Source organism: Anopheles funestus, chromosome 3RL (assembly GCF_943734845.2).
Source record: "Anopheles funestus chromosome 3RL, idAnoFuneDA-416_04, whole genome shotgun sequence".
Taxonomy (NCBI): domain Eukaryota; kingdom Metazoa; phylum Arthropoda; class Insecta; order Diptera; family Culicidae; genus Anopheles; species Anopheles funestus.
In genome coordinates this window covers 63757708-63780717 of record NC_064599.1, presented here as the reverse complement: position 1 = coordinate 63780717, position 23010 = coordinate 63757708, and the positions used below count along the sequence as shown (strand labels likewise).

At 42.3% G+C, this 23010-nt stretch overlaps 4 protein-coding genes across 6 annotated transcripts in view; 1 reads left to right on the top strand and 3 right to left on the bottom strand.

Annotated features, from left to right (window-relative positions):
- Positions 1-10118, bottom strand: part of LOC125766872 (focal adhesion kinase 1) — an 82836-nt gene extending 72718 nt beyond the window's left edge. Inside the window, exons 1-2 of one of the 3 annotated variants that reach the window (XM_049432940.1) lie at positions 9298-10118; positions 6474-6529 (exon numbers count right to left, since the gene is read on the bottom strand). The gene's annotated coding sequence lies outside the window, so the exon portion shown is untranslated. Of the gene's footprint in view, positions 1-836; positions 1762-6473; positions 6530-9297 lie in introns of those variants that run through there. The other 2 variants (XM_049432941.1, XM_049432939.1) reach the window with 2 other exon arrangements.
- A 649-nt stretch (positions 10119-10767) lies between these two features.
- On the bottom strand, positions 10768-15762 carry LOC125766885 (vesicular inhibitory amino acid transporter). The gene is made up of 5 exons (XM_049432972.1): positions 15437-15762; positions 14609-14988; positions 14353-14527; positions 14165-14288; positions 10768-13759 (listed from the first exon to the last, which is right to left on the bottom strand). The coding sequence occupies exons 2-5, from the start codon at positions 14832-14834 to the stop codon at positions 12575-12577; spliced, it is 1710 nt and encodes a 569-aa protein (XP_049288929.1). The 5' UTR covers positions 14835-14988; positions 15437-15762; the 3' UTR covers positions 10768-12574.
- A 533-nt stretch (positions 15763-16295) lies between these two features.
- On the top strand, positions 16296-22999 carry LOC125769529 (uncharacterized). The gene is made up of 4 exons (XM_049438262.1): positions 16296-17376; positions 18989-19142; positions 21220-21531; positions 21601-22999. The coding sequence occupies exons 1-4, from the start codon at positions 16694-16696 to the stop codon at positions 22864-22866; spliced, it is 2415 nt and encodes an 804-aa protein (XP_049294219.1). The 5' UTR covers positions 16296-16693; the 3' UTR covers positions 22867-22999.
- LOC125766890 (BSD domain-containing protein 1-A-like) lies at positions 18024-20867 on the bottom strand. Its single transcript, XM_049432984.1, has 5 exons — positions 20283-20867; positions 20073-20220; positions 19413-19891; positions 19177-19328; positions 18024-19104 (listed from the first exon to the last, which is right to left on the bottom strand). Exons 1-5 carry the CDS (start codon positions 20294-20296, stop codon positions 18509-18511), a joined length of 1389 nt encoding a protein of 462 aa, XP_049288941.1. The 5' UTR covers positions 20297-20867; the 3' UTR covers positions 18024-18508.
- Positions 23000-23010: the final 11 nt, after the last annotated feature.

Below are 23010 nucleotides of genomic sequence, written 5' to 3'. Positions count from 1 at the left end.
CCAATTTTCCAATGTTTGCCTGTAGTTCCGAATGCATCGGGACCATTTTATACCTTCATCGGGAATCGGCGACCTAGCAAAGATGGCCGCGTGCTGACGGTTGGTTGCATCCCGCTACGTGGTTAATTAAATTGAACTCGAAGGCTTTACTGCTTTACTGGGACCAAGACAACAAGACCCATCATGTTTGCCCCAGTTCTTTCCGTCAATGATGATGATTAGCAATAATTGTGTGCGATGGGAAATGTTGCGGGAAATCTTGAACAGAACGGAAGACTCGCTCGAGCATGTGAGAACTGCCGGTTCGACAGAAACATCTTTATTTCAACTCGTGTATCATAAATTCGGCCAGCTCTCAACTGCTAACACTTGGGTGGGATGATAGTTGCGTATCTAACTCTACTCTCCAGCAGTAAAAGAAGAAAAGGGGCATTATTAAAGACATTGTATCCGGCTAGGCCGGTTTAGTATTTGAGAAAATTCATCTCAACGGCATAACACTGATTCAAGATTAGTGTCGGCTGGGAACTAAACTTAAGTAGCCCTTCTCATCTGGTTTCATTTGGAGATTTTTTCCTTCGTAATTGTCTCGTAATGCAAGGTACTTTAATATGAAAACAAAGACAAATATCATTGTATCAGATTATGTCGAAGGTAGGAATATTTAGCATAATATCTTCACTTTAAAAAGCCACCAAAGAAACATATTTTTTCTCGGGGATGCAAACATTGTTTTCACTACCTTTTGTGTTAACAGTCGCGCAAGGATTACAAACGAATTTCACAGAATTTATTTAACTGTTTTTGTTTCTGACTTCATAATCAACCATTTTTACCTTTCGTTTGCCTTTCCACTTTCGCTTTTTTCTTATCGGTCGAGGTTACGCTGTTTTAATTTATCCTCTATTTTCACTAAGCGTGGACAACAATTATTATTCCTGGCATCGGTGATGCATTAATCTCCACTTGCACTGGGATCGACGTCGACGGGTTTCTCCACTTCACAGTCACACTCCTCCGGTACAATTTTAAAATAAAAACGAGCAAAAATAACTGCACTGAGAGCACATCACAGCAAAAATTGCCTCACTTTGCTCGCCACACCAAAAATTGCCACGAATTCTGACGACTTCTCCGAGTAGCTCACTGGGGCTCGGGGCTCACCAACAAAACTGCTGACTATTTGCAACCATTTTTTTTTTAAATGCAATTTTAACGATTTAATAATTCATTACGCTTGCACACTGAACACAACAAACAACCTTTTGCTCCCGCATTGATTGTACCCGATATTTCGACCACGGGTCAAACCGAATGGGCTTTTCCCACACAGTATTGGGGAATCACTCCTGAACATTCGGGAAATCAGAATTAAACAATTCTGCAGCTAATATTTTCGGGCATAAACTAAGGGCCAAAGTATGACGCACGTGCCACCTTCTTTGCGTATTAAAAAGCGAACACAAAAAACACTCTCACACACACACACGCGTAGTTTCGGGGCGGAGAAACGGACGACGCACGTTCGGAAAAACCTGCACTAACAACGGAAAGCGGAAAACACACGCGCCAAGTATGGGCGCGTTTTGTTTTTTTCTTTTCTTATTCGCCGCCTAGAACCGTCATCGAAACCCGAACCGCACGCACGCACGTGTGGCCGAAATGCTGATTGCTTGTGTTCACTTGATCGAAGCTCACGTTGCACTATAATGGCCGGTTCGGCTGCGCCATAGTGGAACCACCGCACAGTCGTTCCGTGCGAGCGAACACAGAGAGCACTCAGAGCGAGTGCGTGCAAAGGCCTTGCAATCGACCCTGGCGCATATCGAAATGCTGCCCTGCGTTCACTCGTGTTTATGTTTGTACCAACGGCAAACGGAGCTCGCTCACACAATCCCTTTTTGGTGTCGCCGTGGCCACGATGTTCGTCCATTGGCCCCGGACTTCCCTCTAGTGAAGCTGGCTGGCTGACAGTGGATGAATCTATGCTCGCGGTCATGGTCGACTCTGAGCGAGAGCGAGAGACTGTGTGTGAATTAAATTCGAACCGTCCACATAGGCATTGGTGAGTTCTGTGTTATGCTTTTGCTTTTGGGCCGCATGAACCAGCGCCGCATAAAACAGCGGCCGGTGTTTTCCAGTGCTCTTTCTCTCTATCTCTCATCGAACTCTTCTGAGTGCAATCTGTTATGATCTTCCGGTTACAGAGAGTATGCGACGGTAAACATAAAGTTGGTAATAAAGGATCATCTTTTCACTGGTCTAATTAAACAATAAATATAGAAATAATGTAAAAGAACATAAAAATATTTTGCATCTTAAACAATGCACAAAGAACAATGACTATCTTGTGTAGAAAAATTATAAACACAATAATCTCATAACTTTAAGAATCAAAAAGGAAACAAACACTAAAAACATCTCCAAAAAAACACCAACACCCACGAAGCAAAACGCAATGCGGTGTGTTCTTTCTCGTTTATTATGCTTCTCATGGTGAGGTGTTGCAGACATTTTTGAACCAACAAATCTCCCTCAATGTATGCTCTCCAAATTGTTTTTTTTTTCTTTGGTCTTTGGTCCGGAAATGATTTAGAAATGGTTTTTTTTCCCACCTGGCAGATTGTTAGGATATAAACATTGAGAAGTAAAAAGTCATTGAAATTAAATAATTGAAACACAGTTCAAGGATTCCGACAAAGATTTATGTGGTAAAATGTCAAATTAGAATAACGAACAAGGTTGAAACCCAAAGAAATTCTAACATTGTTCTTAAAAAACCTTCTCCAATTTGCAAAGACACACGTAAATAAGCACGTCCTCTTTGTGGTCGTCTAAAGCAGACAAAGATATCTCGATAGCTCTAATAAAGCAGGAATACCACGACATTCAATTAGATTCCGACGTAAGAGGTTATTCGTACGACGGAAGACAATTTAACAAAACCATGGTCTAACTCATATCCTTCGACACCAAACGACGATTACCTCGGATGAAGGGTTGGTTGATGTGGTACATCTTTCCACTAGAGAGAACAACCGCACTATCCATCGAACTGCATCTTGTGTGCAAATGTGGGGACATAGAAAAAGGAGAAGGAAAAACAAGTCTATCCACCACCAAACCGTACTACCTTCAAGAGAAATGCATACACACCGGTGGACAGGTTAGGATGAATCTGTCAAAACAGGAAAAACAAACCTATAACAACTCGTCAGCTCTTCTCGGGTCGCTCAAACCACACCAGCACCGTTCGCGGTCTCTTCGTCTAGCGTCCAAAGGGAGGGTACTTTGGAAAATGTAGAGTAAAAATAGTCCTACGTGTCGTGGTGTGTTAGGTCAATGCACAACACCGTTGCCAACTCAGCAACTCACTTCTAATGCGACCGGTAAGGTTGGGTTTTGTTAGTGCGGAATCGTCATCAGCACTAGAGATGAGAATAACAACTCGTTTTAGTGAGTCAACTCAGAGGGAATGAGTCATTATTAGGAATCAGCTCGTTTAACGATTCATTTCGGAGTCATAAAAAAACTCCGGCATAAACGTATGTATAAGTTAAGGTTCGGTCATTTTACTCACTCATGAGTGTAAGCATGTAGCCGTGGTGAGTCAAGGTTGCAACAAGAGTAAATACGTTAGTTGAACAAAAATGTGCGATTTTTCTATTATTTTCTTTTTTTTATTTAAAGCATTATTGGAGTGAAAAGAAACTTATGTCAATTAATCAATCGCATTAAAATAAATAAATTTTTAAAATTTTGCTAAATTTCCCAAAAAAAAGCCAAGGCCTTAGAAAATTTTCAAATTTTTATAATTTTGTAATATTTTTTATAATTTTTTACTCTGTTATTTATTTAAAGCATTATTTGAGTGCAAAGAAACTTATTGCAACAAACTCGCATCAAAATAAATCAATTTAATTTTTTTGGCAAAATTCCTCAAAAAAAAGGCAAGGGGTAAGCCTTATGAAATTTTCGAGTGGAATTTTTTTTTTTTTTATTTTTTATTCTTTTTTTAATTTAAAGCATTATTTGAGTGAAAAGAAACTTATTGCAACAAACTCGCATCAAAATATATCGCATTTATAAATTTTGCTGAAAAATGAAGAAAATTTTACATTTTATCAAACAGGGTAAGGAACTTGGTTCCTCGAATAACTTCTGGCACAGACATCTGAGGGCATGGCCGTCCAAGAAGAAAATGTAGCCATTAGTGCCACCTATCGACCACAGGTTAAAGATTGGCGATCCGTTGGATATCGACCGAGTTATAGGCAAAATTTGGTGCAAAAATGAGAGAAATTTTACATTTTCTCAAACAGGGTAAGGAACTTGGTTCCTCGAATAACTTCTGGCACAGACATCTGAGGGCATTGTCGTTAAAGGAGAAAATGTAGCCATTGGTGCCATCTATCGACCACAGGTTAAAGATTGGCGATCCGTTGGATACCGACCGAGTTATAGGCAAAACTTTTTTGCAAAAATGAACCTTACGAAATTTTTAAATTTTTATATTTTATTTAATTTTTTTATAATTTTTTATTCTGTTTTTTATTTAAAGCATTATTTGAGTGAAAAGAATTTTTTTTCAACCAATTGGCATTAAAATAAAACATTTTTATTTTTTTTGCAAAATTTCTCAAAAAAACGTAAGGGGTAAGCCTTATGAAATTTTCGAGAAGAAATTGTTTTTTATTTTTTTTATTGTTATTCTTTTTTTTATTTAAAGAATTATTTGAGTGAAAAGAAATTTATGTCATTGTAATTTGCATTGAAATACATCAATTTATAAAATTTTGTTAAATTTCCCAAAAAAAGTCAAGGCTTCAGCCTTAGGAAATTTTCAAATTTTAGATTTGTTTTGTTTTTTTTATGATTTTTTGTTCCTTTTTTTACTTAAAGAATTATTTGAGTGAAAAGAAACTTATATCAACCAATTCGCATTAAAATAAATCAATCTATAAAATTTTGCTAAGTTACCCAAAAAAAAACTAAGGCTATCAGCACCAGTGCACGAACCGTGTACTGTAGATTAGCTAGAATGCAGCATCAAATGCCGGAAAGTGACTTTGCCGTACCGAAACGTCAGAGATGACGAAGATTCCTTGGGAGATGTACAAAGGTGTACTCTTTCTCTTTCCTTAGGATCTTAAGGGCGGGTGACGATGAGTCATTGCCGATGTCGTGTATGGGATGTACTCTTGATGGTTAGTTGCACTATTCCGAGGTCAACAGCGGCAAAGTGTCAAGCTACTCTAAGTGCGGCAACAGATGGGAAAATTGGTATAAGACGCATCAAACAGTTACAATTGCATCTAAAGGTGCTTACTAATGATGCTGCTACCTAGGAAGGAATGAGTTATGGTCTTGGAACTCTCTTGTAAAGTAAACAAGAGTCATAGCTTAAACTTCCTCAAATATTTCCAATTTCTAAAATTACATATCTATACTTGTACTATCAGAAATAACGAAATCGTTAGAATATTCAATAATTTCGAATAAAATGATAAATAATGAAGTAATGCAACCCCTGTACGAAAGGCAAACATTACCACTAAACGAACTACATCCATTTCAATCTATTTAAAGTCACCCTAATCCCACCAATGTGACTATTAATCTTCTTGGAACGTTGTCCTCCAAACACTTGGTGAATAGCGAGTCATTTTGCAGATCAACACATTCGAACCATGTACAAACACAATACTTTAACACAAACCCCTTGTACTATCCCCTGACCGATGTACAACCCAAACTATACCGTACACGACCCCGAAATGGGATTGTTTGTCGCGCACACACCCCTTCACGTGCCTTCCAATTCTATGCAATTTTATGCATTCGATCGATCGACCCCGTAACTTGCCAATAACACGCCAGATAAAACTCTGGTGAAGCATATTGCACATGACGTTTTTACGTCCAAACATCCCACATACGACACAGCCGCCCTTCCGATTCCCCTGGAAAAGGGGGAAAATATAAGAGGGAACTCTTAGCCGTCGAACGGCTTTCGGCTTCACAAGTTGCTGCTAAAACCAAAGGACAGCCTTGGCATTTACGCAAACAAAATGCAATAAAAGACGATACGGTGTGGCAGCATAGGGTTTAATAAATAAATGGATTCTGACCCCTCGCGCGTGTGGACAACATCCGGTATGGTGTTGTCCACAAATGCATCTAGTGGGAAAACTTAATAATAACGTACAGTCGGGGGCTTCCAAGCTAATACAATTGTGCGTTACGAGCGACAGAAATGGCTCGGTTAGTTTATTAAATTCTTCATTTATAATTTGCTGTACGGAAGTGCTTTAAAGGCAGACTTTCTTTTCATATAGATTCTCAAGAAGCGTGAGAAATTTTTATCTGAAACTTTTTATAAACTTTTAAGGACAAGAAAAATCAATGATTCCATAAAAAAATGCCATGGTTTGAGAATAATTTAAGTCACCAATATAAGCTCGTCTACTTACCGTAGCGTTCCTTGTGACTATTCCCTATCAGCTTTAAATGATGAACTTTAGTGGACCTGCAAAAAAAGAGCAAAGAGAAAAAAAAATGTTTTTAACATGCAGGATACACGGTGATCGGTGATGATAAGAATTGCCTTTCTTTCAGATTGTATGGTTCATAAATGCAGCAGTCACGACACCGCCCGGTCAACGAATTGCCTTCATTCGCTTGCCATCTTTTACGTCGTCTAGCGAATAAAATTCCAATACCATTATCTTGTCACTAGCAACCTATGGTTGATAGTGGCACGAAGACGACCGGATGTCCTTCCGGCAGATTCTGTGTTCTGTGCGAGTGCAAGCAGCTTATTACCCTATCGTGTAAGCCGCGTTATAGGTTCGCTAGGAGTAAAATAATAAAAACCAACAAAAAAAATCGAAGACCAATCATGCCCTTCTCTGTCACAAAAGAGTATTACATTTCCACCCCATCGATTCCCAGAGCAAAGCATTATTCCATCGGCGCATAAATCACGTTTACGATCAGGAGATTACGATACCATTAGATGTGGCTTATTGTTATGCTAAAATCTTATTTGATTTAATAATATTTTAATAATATCTTTAAACTTTAAGTTTTCTTTGCTTTCAATTCACACCCATTCCGAATCAATGTGCGTAAGTTTCTTGAACCATTTATGGAACATGCAAGAAGACACTATTCATCAATTGCATTGACAGTGGCATCATTAGCATCGCGATGCAGCCACTCACGTTTGTCATACTAATCAATTCTTGGATTCATTTTCCTCTCCATCATGTTTCCATCATTCGCGAGCTTGCTGGGGTCCGTCAAGTCTTACAAGCGACGGTTAATGCCTTCTTGTTTGCAGCTCTCATTTGGACGTGTAAATGCATAAATGCAAATATGGAACGTGTCGGTCGGTCATGCATTTTTCATCCCCCTTGTGATTCTTTCGATCGTATGAAAGCGTCACAATTATTAGTATCATAATCAATACTACATTTAAACAATTACTAGTATTTACCATCCTTTAAAATAGTTGACTGATAGCTTATCCGATTCAAATGGTTCTTTTCCCAAATTTCAAACCTCCGGCAAATTATGGGAATTGTATAACACACATCAATTTTCACATGAGAATTCTTAAGAGAACCCGTTTTATATACGCTTCCTGCACTAATCTTATCGCACATGTACGCCTTCATCTGGTGTGAGGCCGCAATTAATAAGCAGCAGCCCGGGGAAGGGAGTATAGTGGAATTAAATATGCAAATACGCGGACGTGCCGCACAATCCACGGTGGCTAAAGTGCGTGGGTGCAATAGAAACTATCTATCCATCCTTGTACGAATGGATGGTGCGTACGCTCAAAAGCCAATGGCCTCTGACGCGTCTATAAAAACGGCACACGATAACCCAACAGTATCAAAAGCACCAGCACACCGTTTGTGACGCAGTAAAATTTAATGATGTATGGAAATATGCCTAGAAACATTTTTACTACACTTTTTGATCGGTTTTATGTCCGATAATTTCTTAAAATTTGGCTAAAAGCTGTCGCAAATCGGGTAATAAAATGAGCTTAGTGAAGTGATTTAGATATGTGAACCATTGCAAACTTAATCAATTTGAATGGATGATTACAAAATTATGTTAATGTGAGTAATGGATTCATTCCTTTACAAGTGTAACAATCTAAAAGAGAGGCAAATGTTTAAAGTATGCTTTGTAACCTTTATAGCATTCAATTCACTAAGAGCGTGCCGTCTTACAAACTGAAAATAATTTTATATAAGTTCTTTACGTTTGTCGCTTCGTACGATATGGTACGGTAACAAAAAGTGTTGATGAGTGTAATTCTAACCATCGTTCTGTATGGCTTTCTCTTGCTGGCATACCGTTCGTAAACGAAAACAATTAGGTCAGCAAAATCCGTCCAGTAGCAAAACAGGAAAGTAAAGGCAGAAAAAAACCAATCCCAACTATCTACGGCGTAGGATGTAAGCTGCCATCACGATGTAGCAACGATTTTTTCTTCTCTTGCGCAAGCTTTCATACGGTTTTGTGCACTCGCAGCAGGATGTTTAATTTTCACGGTCAACCCACCGATGAAGGTGTGTTACATGGTGGAATGAACATGAACCAATTACCCAGCATTTAACTAGTGCCAGCAGCAAAAACGAAAAAAAGAAAGAAAGAAACCTTCCAACTCATTCCTTTCTGTCTGCAGAGAGCCCTGCTGAGACAGCATCCTTCCCGGAATGCTGTCCCTAATTCGTGCAGCAAAAGCAAATGTTCTCTCCTGCTAGACTTTGCTCGCTCTCTGAATTGTCCTTTTTTGTATCCTGTTATGAAATTATGCTCTCCCGAGCCACAACTGTCACCCTTTGGCCGTGGTTCTCTTGTACCGTGCAAAAGGGAAACGCTTCGCAACTGTCAGACGAAAAAAGGAGATCTGCGCGTTGTTATCTTGCGAAAATTTTCGGGGTGGATGCTGGATGTTCGTCCTTCCACCAACCCTTCTCCGGCCATACTTATCCTCTTCCTTGTTCTCGCTCACCGTACCAACGATACAAAAGGAACGAGGACATGGTGCAGCCGAAAATTTTGTTCCATCGATCGCAAACGGCGAAAAGAAATGGGGCTGAGGTTTCGATTTATGCATTTCACACAAGCATGTAGGTGCGGCTCTGCAACTTCTGCGGTTGCGGAAATAGGAAACATCCGGAGTGAACTAAAATAAACAATGATTTGATTCAATTCAATTGGCAATTGGTATATGGCCTCAGGGACGAGACCCAATTGACGAGCATAACGTACCTTACTCGTCTGGTTGGCTAGACGCTGCTGCACGAAACTTTAAAGTAGCGTGTTAAACGGCCTGATGATGAACTGTACGAGGTGCAAATTGGCGGAGGAATTCGGTACACCACGGCACGGTAGCACTGCGCATTAAATAAAGATTTCCGAGCTCTGACCTATCGAAGCAAAACCACACTACACACCGAAAAAACACTAAGCAAATATACGGGCACACCGTATGATTCGGAACGGAACGAATTTTATCTTGTTATCTTTTCCACACACTACTGACTTTCCCAATGCTACTCCAACACCTTGCACACACTACACCTTGCGCTGCACCGCAGATAGCCACCGAAACAAAAGAGCCACGGTTGCGGAAAAAAGCTTTCCCTGGATGCGTCTTTTACACGCCCGCACAGATCCCGAATTAAACACACTGCCTAGCACCAGAAAACAATGCACCTGTTAGTAGACGGCCTTTAATTTGTTGATTTTTAAGCGCTCCACAAACAAAACACGGCAACAGCAGAGCGCTTTGGCGAACAAACCTTCGCATGAAGATTCTCTCTACGCACGACACTTCTCACACAGACGCAGATTTGCCTTCCTTTTTTTTATATTTGTTTATTGAGCACAGTTTTGACAGCTTTCTACAAGCATTCCGAACAGTTGTACGGTGCTAGAAAACACTTCAAACATTGAATGGAACATTCTTTACATGTTTTGGGATAAATTACACGAACCGAATTGTATATTATAGAGTAAAACTAATATAAACCACCTACTGTACTGTGGATACTGTACGGTTTTGTTTACGTTTCGTTACGTCATAAGGAACGTCAAAATTATGTTGCAGGGTTTGTCACATCATCTCGGCGTATGAAAAATATTTTCATTTAGTTTTTGATAATACCGACAAAAAGCTGAAACTTTTAGTTTATTATGAAACACGATATTTATTCAGATAAAGGTAAAATTAAACTTAAATGCTATTCCTGCTGTAATACGGTTGATTAAGTCGAAATAGTTTACTTCAGATTTACATTTTCCATGCAGTTGCCCTGCATTTTCCCCTCCGAGTTTGTGCAGCGAACAAACGTCAAACGGCATCGAACATGGTCTGTTCAAGAGTGCAGCTTCAAATTTTAAAGATGTAAGTATTAAATACTCTTTAACTCTGTATTATCCATCTGTAAAATGATTTAAGAATATTTATTGAATGCCGTTTATTGGTTTCGTGTGTGTGCATCATTGAATTCAGTAAGAAATAATCCTTTTTCAAAACAAATCTGCACAAGTCCAGTTTACACACAGCTGCTTCGCTCGTTGTTTACAGTATCAGTCAAACCAACATAAAATTTCGGTACTAACATATTTAAAAACACAATTTAAATCGGTTGATGTATTTACGAATTCAAATAATAATTTCTCTTGCTGTGTACAAAGCCAATGTTTGGCACAGTAATTTCAGACACACGCTTAAGGTTTGAATTTAAAGTTAAATAACTGTTATTTATTCGGACACCTATAATGTTGCTCTTAAATACATTAATTGCAATAAGTACAATAGAGATTATTGTATAGTGGAACATTCAATACTTGGAACAAAGCCATAAACAACTAAACACGCTTTTCTAATGCATTTGCCATATGTATGCACTTCGTTAACTACTATAGTAGAATAAAATCACTGCCCCAGGACTGATCGTCCGCTGTAACGATTATTGTACTTGCGATTGACACAATTTGTGAGCCCAGTCAGCAAACTAATGGTCTCTCTGGTTGGGAAAACTTAAAACAAACATGGCTACAACAAACGATTTCTGCAAAAAAATTAATTAATAACATTTGTCCGATCGTGTCCATTGGAAGACTTTTTAATAGGACACTCGGGGTAAATAGATTAAAGTACATTACAATTACTTCACATGCTAATATTCTGTTTGGAAGACGTTGGTATAGCTTTCACTTGTTGTATAGGAGTATATCATTCTTGCTAGCCGCGTACTGACGCATTGTATAATATGTTGATCATTGTAACAAAACCGAATATCCGGCCCTTTGGAAGTTAGGTCTTAATGCTTTCACTTGAAATGTTAAACTGGAAACACTCAATTTTGAATTTGGGTAGCATTTAAGCTTTTGGTTGCGGAAAACTGGAAGAAGTAAATACACCATCTGCCAATTTCCGATTGCACCAGTGCCCTCGCTGGCTTATTGTCGTTAGCACTATATAATTGATTCGATTGAAATATTCACTACGCCGGATGTAGGACGAGCGTTCCCGCTTGTTCCGCACACACTCTACTTAACTTCCACGTGCACTGCACTCGTGCAGCTTTCGAAGCTAAATTGCTCGTACTTAACAGAACTATACCGGCAAATATTATCCATGATCGCTTTTAACTCTATTGTAACTTAGCTTTTGTTTACTCGTTAATATCCTAGCAGATACGTTACGCTTAGCTCACTAGCTTAAATATGTTGTGTTTTGGGTTGTTCTGTTTTTTTTTCTCTATATAATATTTGTGTTCAATTTTGTGACTTCTTTGTATGTATATCTATATATATGTATATGTCTGGAAGACTGTGACTGTTTTGCGTTTAATGATGCATTTTTGCATACTTTTGCAACATCCCTCGCCCACCGGTGGATCTCTTGATATTTGTGTATATTTGCTTTGCTAAGTTTTCAATACCGCTAACAATGTACTAGTTTGTTATTAGTTGCAGTTGCATCCCAACTCATTCTATCGCCTCTCGTTTACATTAAGGAAGACATTGATTAACGATTCAGTTTCTTTTGCTAACCATGATGAGAGCCCTACATACTTCGAATGGTTGCTATTCCGTGAACATTCTGTGTGTGCATGTCTCAATTGTGTCCCGATATGTCCAACATATTATGAGACTCGATCGCTTCATTTGTTGGATGTCCACTTGGAGGAATCGGTACAAGTTCACTTCTGACCCAGGCTGTCCAAGCCAAGGTTTGCTTTGCTCCATCCAATTTTGCTGCTGTTTTAAACACTTTTTATATCTTGTCACATCCGCACAACGCCCATCGTCTTAAGCCTCTGTTTGTGTAACTTTTGCGTACTAACCAAACAAACGCATTCTTCCAACGTAACACCGGACACGTTGACTTGGTCTAATGAGAAGGAGTGAAACAGTTTAACAACGGTGTTTTGTTCGAGAGAAATGGCAGATGAGTTGAAATGGAGTTTGTAATGGGTATGCACTCTGTACAAAACATCTTTCGGGACATCTTCCCCGCTTCACTATCTGCCACTTAGAACGGTAAACCGATCTCGAAGGCATGAATCAAAGCCGTGCCCGAATCGTAAATGCCAACCACACAAAACAGCACACCGAGAAAGATGATGAAATAGTTGTAGGCCCGCTGCTTCTGATCGAGCAGGTGCCCCTTCAGCTTCAAATGAAAGTAACACGGCCAGATAAAGCTTAACATCGTGCCCGTAAAGCTTCCGATAAATCCCATCAGGATGGAAAAGTGTGGAATGAAGATCGCCATCATGATCGTACCGAGAATGACGGCCAAACGCCATGCCAGGCCCCAAACTTTCAGCTCGCCATCCAGCTCCCAGACGACGGGAAAGATGGTCTTGGGCTTGCCGCGGAAGAACGCACGCTCGAGCAGCTCGCAAGCGGCAAAGAACGGCAGCGGGTAGCTGAGGATCGCCTTGATGACCAGACAAAAGTTTACCAGACCTTTGAACCCGGGCGAGTGCAGATTGTTCGTGATGACCTGCTGCGTATCGTTCTGGAACGTCAGGAAGCAGATGTACCCGAACAGGGCCTTAAAGGCGGCCGCCGCTATGTGCGACCAGTCGAGCATCCAGTTGAACTTGGACCGATCCTCCATGTTGCCCTCGAGCGTGGGCAGGAAGATTTGCGACGTGTAGGAGAAGACAATAACACCAAGTGAGATTGGAAAGTTCTCAAAGTCCATTCGCCACTTGACCTTACTCCAGCCCCAGTCGCCGATCTCCAGCAGGCAGTAGCCGACGATAATTGCATTGATCAGCAGATGGGCCATGGTGCACCAGAACGACAGCAGTGACACGTGGTGCAGCGACTTGAGGAATGCGAGCGGCAGCAAAAAGATACCGCACAGCATCATCCACGATCGGGTGTCTAACGCACCGTCCGGGAAGGAGCCGGCCATCAGATCACCGCACACGACCACGTACAGGATGCAGGTCATGAGCAGCTCGATGATCTGCGCTATGCTGACGACACGTGCACCGATCTTCTTGCCGAAGCACACCTTCGCGATCGACACGTAGCTGTCTCGGACCCGTACCGGTTCGCCAGTTTGCGGATCCGGCTCGTACAGACACTGGACGAGTATCTTACCGGTGTAGCAGCAAATGTGAGCAATTCCAACCATCGCTATGATCGCCCAATATCCGCCACGCAGTACCGCAAATGGTAGCGACACGATGAACATTCCCTGGAACAATTTAAACAATTTTTCTATTAGCAATCTGTTAGGGATGCGATGTTCTACCGGAGGCAACCAACAGGATTCTAAAACAACAAATTTGGAAGAAACATTAAAGCAGAGGCATGGCGAATTCCGCAAAGAATCGTGTCGTTTAGGGATTTACATTGGAGTCTCACATAATATACTTACCACGACCAAACATTGTCTAGAACAATAGGTTATACATTCAGATACAAATGGAAATGTTTGATTATACGTGCATTTGTGGAGATGATATAATTGATAGAAAAACAAGACTAAATAGGTCTCCAAAAAGGAAAAACTGGTGTCTAATAGTGACATTCTTCACTAAAACATTCGTGCACAGGGACATTCTTGCATCATATCTAGACATCTTAAATTCGATTTTACCTGAATTGCGTTGGTCACGTTCCAAGCTGCCTGGTACTCATTAATCTTAGCACCACCTGGGGCTTCGCCTTCGCAACCTCCGGCGAAAGTACTGTCCGAACCGAAGGACTGTACACTGCCCTGTCTGTTTGTGAGAGATTTGACATCAGTAATCCGAACTTCAAAAGTCTGATGCTCCGATCGCATACCTTGGAGGGTAGCCGCCCGCTTGGTACCCATTTTCGAAATCACCCTGATTGAAACCCGTCTCCTGGTACTGGTTAGTACCGGGTTGGTCCGTTCCATCCTCCTGGTAGTATGCCTTCGGATTCGTGAAAGGATTCAAAGGATTCATCTCCGTTGTTCCACCAGTGTCACCCGCGGCTAAAGACGATAAACGAGAACTTCCTCGTGTAGGCATATCCTCGCAAGACGTCGTGCTATGAACTTTTTGGGCATACTTACCGTCCGTGTCGGCGAAATGAACGTTCTGTGGTCTTGGGGGGACTTGCGGTGGCGATCGCATACCACTTGCACCGGGAGCACCGCCAAAGCTGTCTCCGGCCGGTTCTTCGTAGCCGTTCTGTTTCTGCTTGGCCGGAATCGTTTGACGTGCTGTTTGTAGGGCCACATTGAGCATGTTCTTTACCGGAGGCAGCGGCACTGAGCGCAGATTATTCAGGAACGCCATGATGCAGTTTGGTTTAACAATGAACAATAGTTAACTACACTCACACACAAAACACTGTTTGGATTACACGGACTGGCCGGTGTATTGGAAGACTTTTCAGTGATTTTGTAAACTTGACGAACTCAATTACATCAATCTCTGTTCATTATTAAACCTGACAAAAAAGAATACAGAGAAAAGTGATTAAATTTATTTTTATCGTTTGCAACTTGGCGCTTAAAGCAAAACCTCGTGCCATGCGAGAGCGTACCGCGCGAAAAGGATGCTCAATCGAGCCGGAGAGCAAATCACGCTGGAGGCAGTTATTGATTTTTTTACATCACCCAACCCTCACGCCAACTCCAGTTTCTCTCCTGACACTGGCAAAGGTGACAAAAGCGAATTGGGACTAAAGATGAAAAGGAAGTGGACCGAAAGGCCATTTGGGGTACATCATGTGGTACGAAAATTACACACAAAAAGATACTTTTTTCGATGGGAAATTCAACGCAATGGAAACGAATATGAATGAAAAGCGTGACTTGCTTGACGATTTCAATCTCTCCTTGATACGTAACCATGGTAAAGAACTTGAAAGGATTCTTTGCATTCAGAACACTTACCACATCCCAGTTGGCGTAGCAAAAAGGGGTATCTGCAAAATTTTCTCGACACGGTGCTATTTCGCGGAATGTCCCGAATCCCCACGGACGGGTTTACACTGGTGGAAAAAACGGCACTTTTCCGAGTCAGTCCTGTTGTACTCGGGCGGGTTTCACTGGTTTTCGCTTACGGGTGATTTCTTGGGCGCACTACTCTCACTACCTCACGCAACCGATCAGTGTGCCATTTTGGTGGAAAGTGAAGACATTTGCTCCACAGTATGGAGCTTCAAGCCAGAAGATGCTGCTGCTCACACTTATGTTACTAGATTGAGCGAGGGAGAGAGTATGAAAGAGAGAGAGAGTACAGGAGCAAGGATATGGTCGTGATGAGAGTGAAGAGAGTACATACAGAGGGGAGAATGGTGCAAGGATTCTTTCGAAGGATATTCCATGGGGGTGGACTATATCGTGACAGATAAACATTGGAGTGTCCTGTTTCGAGGGGGAGAATTCTTTACATTGGCGACTAGAATTTGGTCACTACAAAAGCCAGAGAAATGAGAGTTTAAATATTGCTTAAATTGTCCGTTTGCAATTATTAGTGTGATAAAATGTATCAATAAACCTTTGAAATAGTCGTCAGTACAATGTTTTTAGCCAATTTTACTTACATAGTTCAATTTCTTCTGCCTACAGTAAAATAAAACTTGACATGATGAAGAATTGCAAAAGTTGATCTTTATGGGCCTCTTGACACTTCTAGCACACTTTAAGCATAATTATTCCAACGTAAAATATCTAAAATACAAATAATTTGCATAATTTCATAGAAGCATCGCAAAATTGTCTTTCCCGCGCAAATCTTGTTGGGAATAGAATTTTAAATATTCCCCAGCTTGTGAGCTTCGTTTGTAGTGAACGAGATTGTTTGTTTCACCGGAAGATTTAACAAAAAAATAATTCATATCTCAATAAAATATGCTACGAGGTTGTCTCAGCCTCACCAAGGTTATATTGTGGTAGCATATGGATGAGTTGGGAATTTCGAAAAAAAATACAAGCTTCCACGAATTGTACGTCCAACGCAACCGGTTTGACCGGTCACTGTTTATTTGAAGTTCTTTTGAAATATGAAGAGTTCAACGAGACACTCTAATTAGCAAACAAAACGCTCGTCTCTTTGTACATATATAAGCCCTGGTCGTTCGTCGACTGATCAGATGATCAGTGCCTTTGCTAGTTACATCTCGTGTCTCAATATAAGCTGGCAGCAAAATGAATCGTGCAATACTGGTGACATTTTTTATCGTGTGCGTGTGTGGTTACATGGCCTCCGTCGATGGAATGCCGGCACGTCGCAAACAGCAGTCCTCGGAAGAGTCTAGCGAAATGAAGCCGATGAGCAGAGATCGGGAAATGGGAAAGAAAGGTCCTGGTAAACGCCGCAAGGACCAATCATCGGCCGAAAGTGGAGAGATGAAAATGAGACGACCTCGCCCGCCTCCAAGGCGAAGAAAGAATAAGAACAAGAACAGGAACCAAATGTCCTCGACGTCCAGTACAACGGCTTTATCAACTAGCAGTTCTTCTACCACGGCATCACCACGATCCGGATCGACTACAACTACCTCAACTACAACGGCTTTACCAACTAGCAGTTCTTCTACCACGGCATCACCACGATCGGTGTCGACTACAACTGCATCTACTACAACGACTTTACCAACTACCAGCTCTTCTACCACGTCATCATCATCATCCACTACAACTCCGTTAACTTCGACCAATCCTACTACAACAACCGGATCTTCTACTACACTGGGCTCATCTACTACTTCTACGACAGTTTCCAGTACAACGACGAGTTCTTCCACTACACCAGCCACCAGTTCTACGACAAGTTCTTCATCTACCACACGACGTCCATCATCTCCAACAAATGAGCGGCGTGATCAATAGCCGTCGGTGGTGTCATCGGTACAATAATTCCACAATAAATTGGTAATAAAATATGGTTCACTTTATTAATCAGCTTAATGTGACTCGAACGATCTAAACATTGCGCACACCTTGCATCGTTGTTCTGCTTCCTTCGTGTTTCACAGTTCACGATCACGTTTTACCAGAATGTCCTTGCACAAATGACGAAGCAGCGGGATTAGATTACTAAACTAAACACAAATAAACGGAACTGTACGATCGTTTAACTAGATGCTAGTGATGGTAGAATTTCGATTCCCGTCCATCCGTGCACCATGGAAGGTTGGCTAGAGTTCGCTTTATCGTCGCGAGGATCGGACTGGAAGGAAGGATCCGAAATGCTTGTTACTGAGCTACTACTTCCAGGGCTTAAACGAAGGAACGAAATGCTACCCTAGCGAGATGATTTTACAGAAACAGTTTGAAAAATACATAAAGTACACACGTACGTAATTGTCTAGATAGATAGTTGTATAAAAATAAACAATTCATTCGTTTTACTAAATTGCAACAAACCTTCCAGTGCTGACATTGCAGTTAACGAGCCACTTTAGGTTTACTACCAGCTTCTCCCTGGAAAACTCCTCCATTTTCAGTGCGCTTACTATTAAGCCCCACAGGCGTACGAAGTTGCATATGCACTAGAAAAACACGAGGAGTAGCTTAACTAATAGGCTAACAATATAAACTAATAAAATAAATCAAACGATTACATTATATGTTGCACGTTTCGCGCCCTCTTTTCTACCGTTTGCCAACTGTTGGGCCTAGTCGGGCACATTCTGTTCTGCTGGTCAGCACGCTTGTAAACCCACCCACCCTATATGGCCATATGGGGAGCGTAAATTGGGAATCGTAATCATACCGGAATAGAACGGGTCCGTTGTATAAAAAAAGGATCCCCGTCCGAAAGTTATTCCATACATACTTCCACTTCCAGCTTTCATGTGACATCACATCAATCATAGTTAGCATCAAACCGTAATTGGGAGAGTGTGTGTGAGAGAGAGAGAGGTTGCGTTGAGGTCAATAAGCCGGAAATTAGGGTAAACGTAAGGATGACCAATCGGCGCACTCGGACAACTCGCGGCGCAGATCGATCGGTTCGCCTCATTCCAGTTCGAACTCCTTCTCCCAGCTTTCGTCCGAGTTGGAGGACGACGCTTCCGCTTCCTTCGAGAAGTGATTTTTGTCCATCTTGAGCTGATCCTTCTTTTTACCACCAGCCGTTTGCTGTTGTGCGCCTTTCTTACCCGTCTGTTGCTGTTGTTGCTGATTTTTGTTATTTACATTCTTACCGTTCGATGCCTTACCGCCCTGTTGCTGCTGGGTAGCGGCTTTGTTTGGCTGCGGTGTGTTTGCTTTTTGGTTGCTTGATCCTTTCGGTTCCTTCTTCGTTCCCGGTGCCGTGGACGATGTGGCTTTTCCTTTAGGATCGGCCACCGCTTGGGCGGATGCTTTCGGTGTTTTCTGCGGTGTGCCTTCGATGTCGGATTGCACCAGCAACGATTCGTCAACGATGTCGAGTTTGCCGACACTGGTCGTTAGGGATTTTTCGCGTTCCCGTATTTCCTGCTCGTATTCCTCCAGCAATCGGGCCTGCTCTTCCTCCGATAGCTCAATGTTCGTTGCGTCGAATTCAGGCACTTCCGCCCAAGCAAGATCGTCACCAATTGGGTATGAAGATGTTTCTTCCGGTTCAGTTGCTAGCGGGCAGAAGATAAAGGCAGCGTATGACGCATGTGTACAAGCATCTCATTTTACTTCCACCGACTTACCTTCTTCGATCGTTCGTCTAGGTTGATCGGTTTGCACGATCGTTTTGTTTGGTGCACACGTTTCGGTAGAATTTAGTGCAGCTTTCGCCTTCCGTTCCGCCATTTCTGCATTCGCAATTGCATCCTCCAGCAGGGCTTTTTTAAAGAGATATCTGCAATTGTTGTCATCGTAAGGAGAAAATGGTACAGAGTTACTTTCTAAAATTTGAATATATCTAGCGTCGACAAGTATTTACCGCTTCCAGAAATTCATGTGAGCAACTTTGGCAGGCACCAGTGTGACATATTTCTCGTTCAGTATCGTACTGCTCGCCAGATGCTTCGCTAGCCGTGGCTCAGTAAACTGTTCCTGCTCGACAACCTCCATCCAGCGCTTGTATTTTTCGCGCAGCTCATCAGCCGGCTCCTCCAGATAGGTATCATTGTTTGCCTGCATCTCTGCCAGGTGCTTGTAGAAACCGGTCAGCGTAAGCGTACCGTCGGCCGTTATCAGTACGGCTTCGGTTTCTTCATCCTCTTCGAGCGTGGGCACAAGCGCTTCGGTCACTTGACCCAGGAAGCTGCTGAAGCTTTTCTTCATCGCACCGACGGCCGAGTCCGGTTCGCCCAGGTTAAGTGTACGGCCGAGTGCTTCGGTAGCGCTCGATGCTTCCGTCTTAACGACCGTCGATAGCTCTGTCAAATCATTTTTAACCGCTTCCAGAACCGATGCAGACTAGAATGGCGCATTAAAAAAAACAAAACAAACAGGTCAGGTTTTGATTCATTCCAATTTCAACACTGTAGGCTTAACGATGATAAACAAAACCGATGATTATCAAACGATACCATTTTGCACAGCTGTTTATGGGAGCAACACATGCAAACATCGTCACCAATACATTCACACTTGTTACCTTTGTACGTGCCGTGTCTATCCACGAGCCCCACCAACTGGACGAGCTGGCCGATGCAGTGCTTCCCGTTGGACTTGTCGGTGCATCTGCGTTCTTTCCCTTCGATGGACTACTCGGTGCATCCGTGCAGACCGATTCATCACTAGGACTAATATGGGAAAAAAACATTATGTTCCCATCGTACATGGTGGTTCTCACTCTGTTACTAACCTTTTATCTGCCATATCGACACACTTGGTGCTTGGTGTGTCGCTGTATGTTTGTGTTGTTATTTACGTACGGTAGGGACAACAGCAGTGAAAAAGCAGGGGGTGGGGTTGTATGAGGAACTAGAGCAACAGGAATGTGTGGCACACTATTAGCAGGCAGGGCAAATAACCACTCTTTGAACCGTTTTGGCAGCAAAGGGAGACAAGGCAGGTTCGAAAGTAAACGAACGAAAAATCAATCGGCAGTAAGAAGGGAATTGATTTTCACACACAGAATCCCAATCTGCGTTTGCCACCTATGTACGCAAGCACTTTTTCCACTGTGATATGCGTCGTGTTATGGGTCGGAAGTTGAGATCTAGCACAAATATAAGCCGATACTGCTGCAATTGCTGCAAACGGTGGTATGGTTTGGCATTTTGTCTGATCGCGTACGGCTCGATCAGCACTTAGAACTTGGCGCGACGATCCGGAACTCGGAAAACAGGGGCCCAATATTTGTTTCACAATTTTGTAAATAAAGAGCACGTATGCCAGTGGAAAATTGTAACCAGTTTCTACGCACAACAAAGCAACTGACAGTGCTGAAGAGCAAAAAGGGATGCGCGCCGGTCAACCTAACTGACAGTAAATAATACGGTTTTTCTTTTCTTTTGTGATTGTCAAAGAAAAAGAACTTTGAATTGTGTTAGAACAATTTATAACTGTTGGAAAATATGAAAGTATTAGTACAGTTATGGAAATTTTTGCATTTACATCCGTAAAACATCGAATAAAACCAAAAAAACATGTTCACTTTTTGTTGACATTTTCACTACGGGTAGAAAATGCACCTACGATGCCCTCTACTGTAGCTGTCATTTCACCTGCTGGCGTTGGGTAGTAAACAATAACACAGCAAACAACAGCATCGGTAAGCAAAACGCTAGAAGCGCTAGAAAATAGAAGTATTAGACGAGTTCTGGGCGCGATTTCGGTATTTAATGGCAACAAATAGTCCGGTAAGTGGGATACCGTCCGCAACAGCATCGGGCCAGAAGAGTAAAAAGAATGGATCGCTCGCAATATCGAGCGACATTATGGACGATCTGGCCAGCCGGTTCATTATCAATGTGCCGGAGGATGAGCGTAAAAATTTGATACGCATCTGCTTCCAAATGGAGTTGGCACACTGGTTTTATTTGGATTTTTACTGTGGCGAAAGTAAGCACAAGTGTGGTATCAAGCAGTTTGCGCAGCAAATGTTTAAGGTGAGTCTGGGGCTTTTACAGGGCAGCAAGGAAAGATATTTACGGGTTTGTTTTTGTGGTGATTTACAGCACGTACCGTTTCTGCAACCGCACTGGCCTAATGTCGACGGTGTGCTGGAGGACTGGAAACAGTACAAGTTAACTGTACCGACGTACGGTGCGATACTCCTATCGGAGGATATGAAGCATGTGCTGCTGGTGCAGTCGTTCTGGGCAAAATCATCCTGGGGCTTTCCGAAGGGAAAGATCAACGAAAACGAAGAACCGGTCAACTGTGCGATCCGCGAGGTGTACGAAGAGACGGGTTACGACATTCGCAAGCTTATCGTACCGACCGAGTACATTGATGTGATCATCAACTATCAGTTTACCCGCCTGTACCTGGTGCCGGGTGTACCGCTAACAACCGTGTTTATGCCGAAAACGCGCAACGAAATTAAATGTTGCGAATGGTTTCCGGTTGATGTGCTGCCCGTGACGAAGCACGACAATATCGTCAAGGACAACCACAACCTGTCTGGCAATTCATTTTTTATGATTTTACCATTTGTGAAGCGGCTGAAAAAGTGGCTTGAATCGCACCACACGGGAAAGGGTACCACCGGTGGAAAAGGGACAGTTGGCAAAGGTTCGACCAATGTGCAGGCGAGCAATTCTTCCGTGTTTGGACGTGAGTCAGCTGGCAAACAGAAAATGGCCAATCATCAACAAACGCAACAGCAACAGGCACAGAAACAGCGACAAAGGCACAAATCGATGGGAGAGTTAGAGCAACGGCCACAGCTGCAAATACTGCAGTCCGGTGGTTCGCGAGGAAAAGGTAACGTTGGTACACCGAACCTTCACCAGCAGTTCGGCAACAGCAGTGCAAATCGTTCCCAGCAGCAGCAGCAGCAAAAACAAACGATCCGCGACGATCCTAATCGATCGCAGCGAGCGACCAGTGTGGTGAACGACACGTACAAAGACTTTATGTTCGGAGTAGCAGATGAGTCGTCCGCGGTGAAGACTGGACAGGCGTCTGGTAGCTACAAGAATGAACCGAAGAGCGGGCCCATGGAGCAACACTCGGCGAATGCGAACGGTGGTGGCCGGTCTGAACGTACGGTGAAGAGTCAGACAAAGAGGAAACTGTTTGCCAACGAGTCTAGCCCAGAAAAGCCGGTGGAAGTGGAGAACAGCGTAAGCGAAGAAGAAGATATCGCTGAATGTTTGGAAAGACTTAGGCGGGAAGGACTTTATGATCGTTTCCACTGTGGTATAGACGCGTGGAACCACTTTCAATTACAGTTTAGCACATTTATGTACCCCGCAATACCATTCGTAAAACATTAGTTCCATTAATGTACGTTGGATGGGTACGGGCGCAATATAAAAATCGTTATTGGTACGATTACTATTCCTAACAGAGCAGAAAAAGGACTTCAAATAAATATGGCACAATCGGTGCAAATACCTGCACACGAAACCGAAATGATT

Excerpts from the sequence above, each read along its gene's own strand:
- LOC125766890 (XM_049432984.1), bottom strand. Across the intron at positions 19,892-20,072 it reads TAGACACGGCACGTACAAAG|TCTGCATCGGTTCTGGAAGC; the intron begins GTAACAAGTGTG and ends GCGCCATTCTAG. Across the intron at positions 19,329-19,412 it reads CACATGAATTTCTGGAAGCG|ATATCTCTTTAAAAAAGCCC; the intron begins GTAAATACTTGT and ends CAACAATTGCAG.
- LOC125766885 (XM_049432972.1), bottom strand. The coding sequence starts at position 14,834 with ATGGCGTTCCTGAATAATCTGCGCTCAGTGCCGCTGCCTCCGGTAAAG. Across the intron at positions 14,289-14,352 it reads GCGGGCGGCTACCCTCCAAG|ACAGGGCAGTGTACAGTCCT; the intron begins GTATGCGATCGG and ends TCTCACAAACAG. Across the intron at positions 13,760-14,164 it reads ACGTGACCAACGCAATTCAG|GGAATGTTCATCGTGTCGCT; the intron begins GTAAAATCGAAT and ends AAATTGTTCCAG.
- LOC125769529 (XM_049438262.1), top strand. The coding sequence starts at position 16,694 with ATGAATCGTGCAATACTGGTGACATTTTTTATCGTGTGCGTGTGTGGT. Across the intron at positions 19,143-21,219 it reads AGGCAGCGTATGACGCATGT|AAAATAGAAGTATTAGACGA; the intron begins GTACAAGCATCT and ends TAGAAGCGCTAG. Across the intron at positions 21,532-21,600 it reads TTGCGCAGCAAATGTTTAAG|CACGTACCGTTTCTGCAACC; the intron begins GTGAGTCTGGGG and ends GGTGATTTACAG.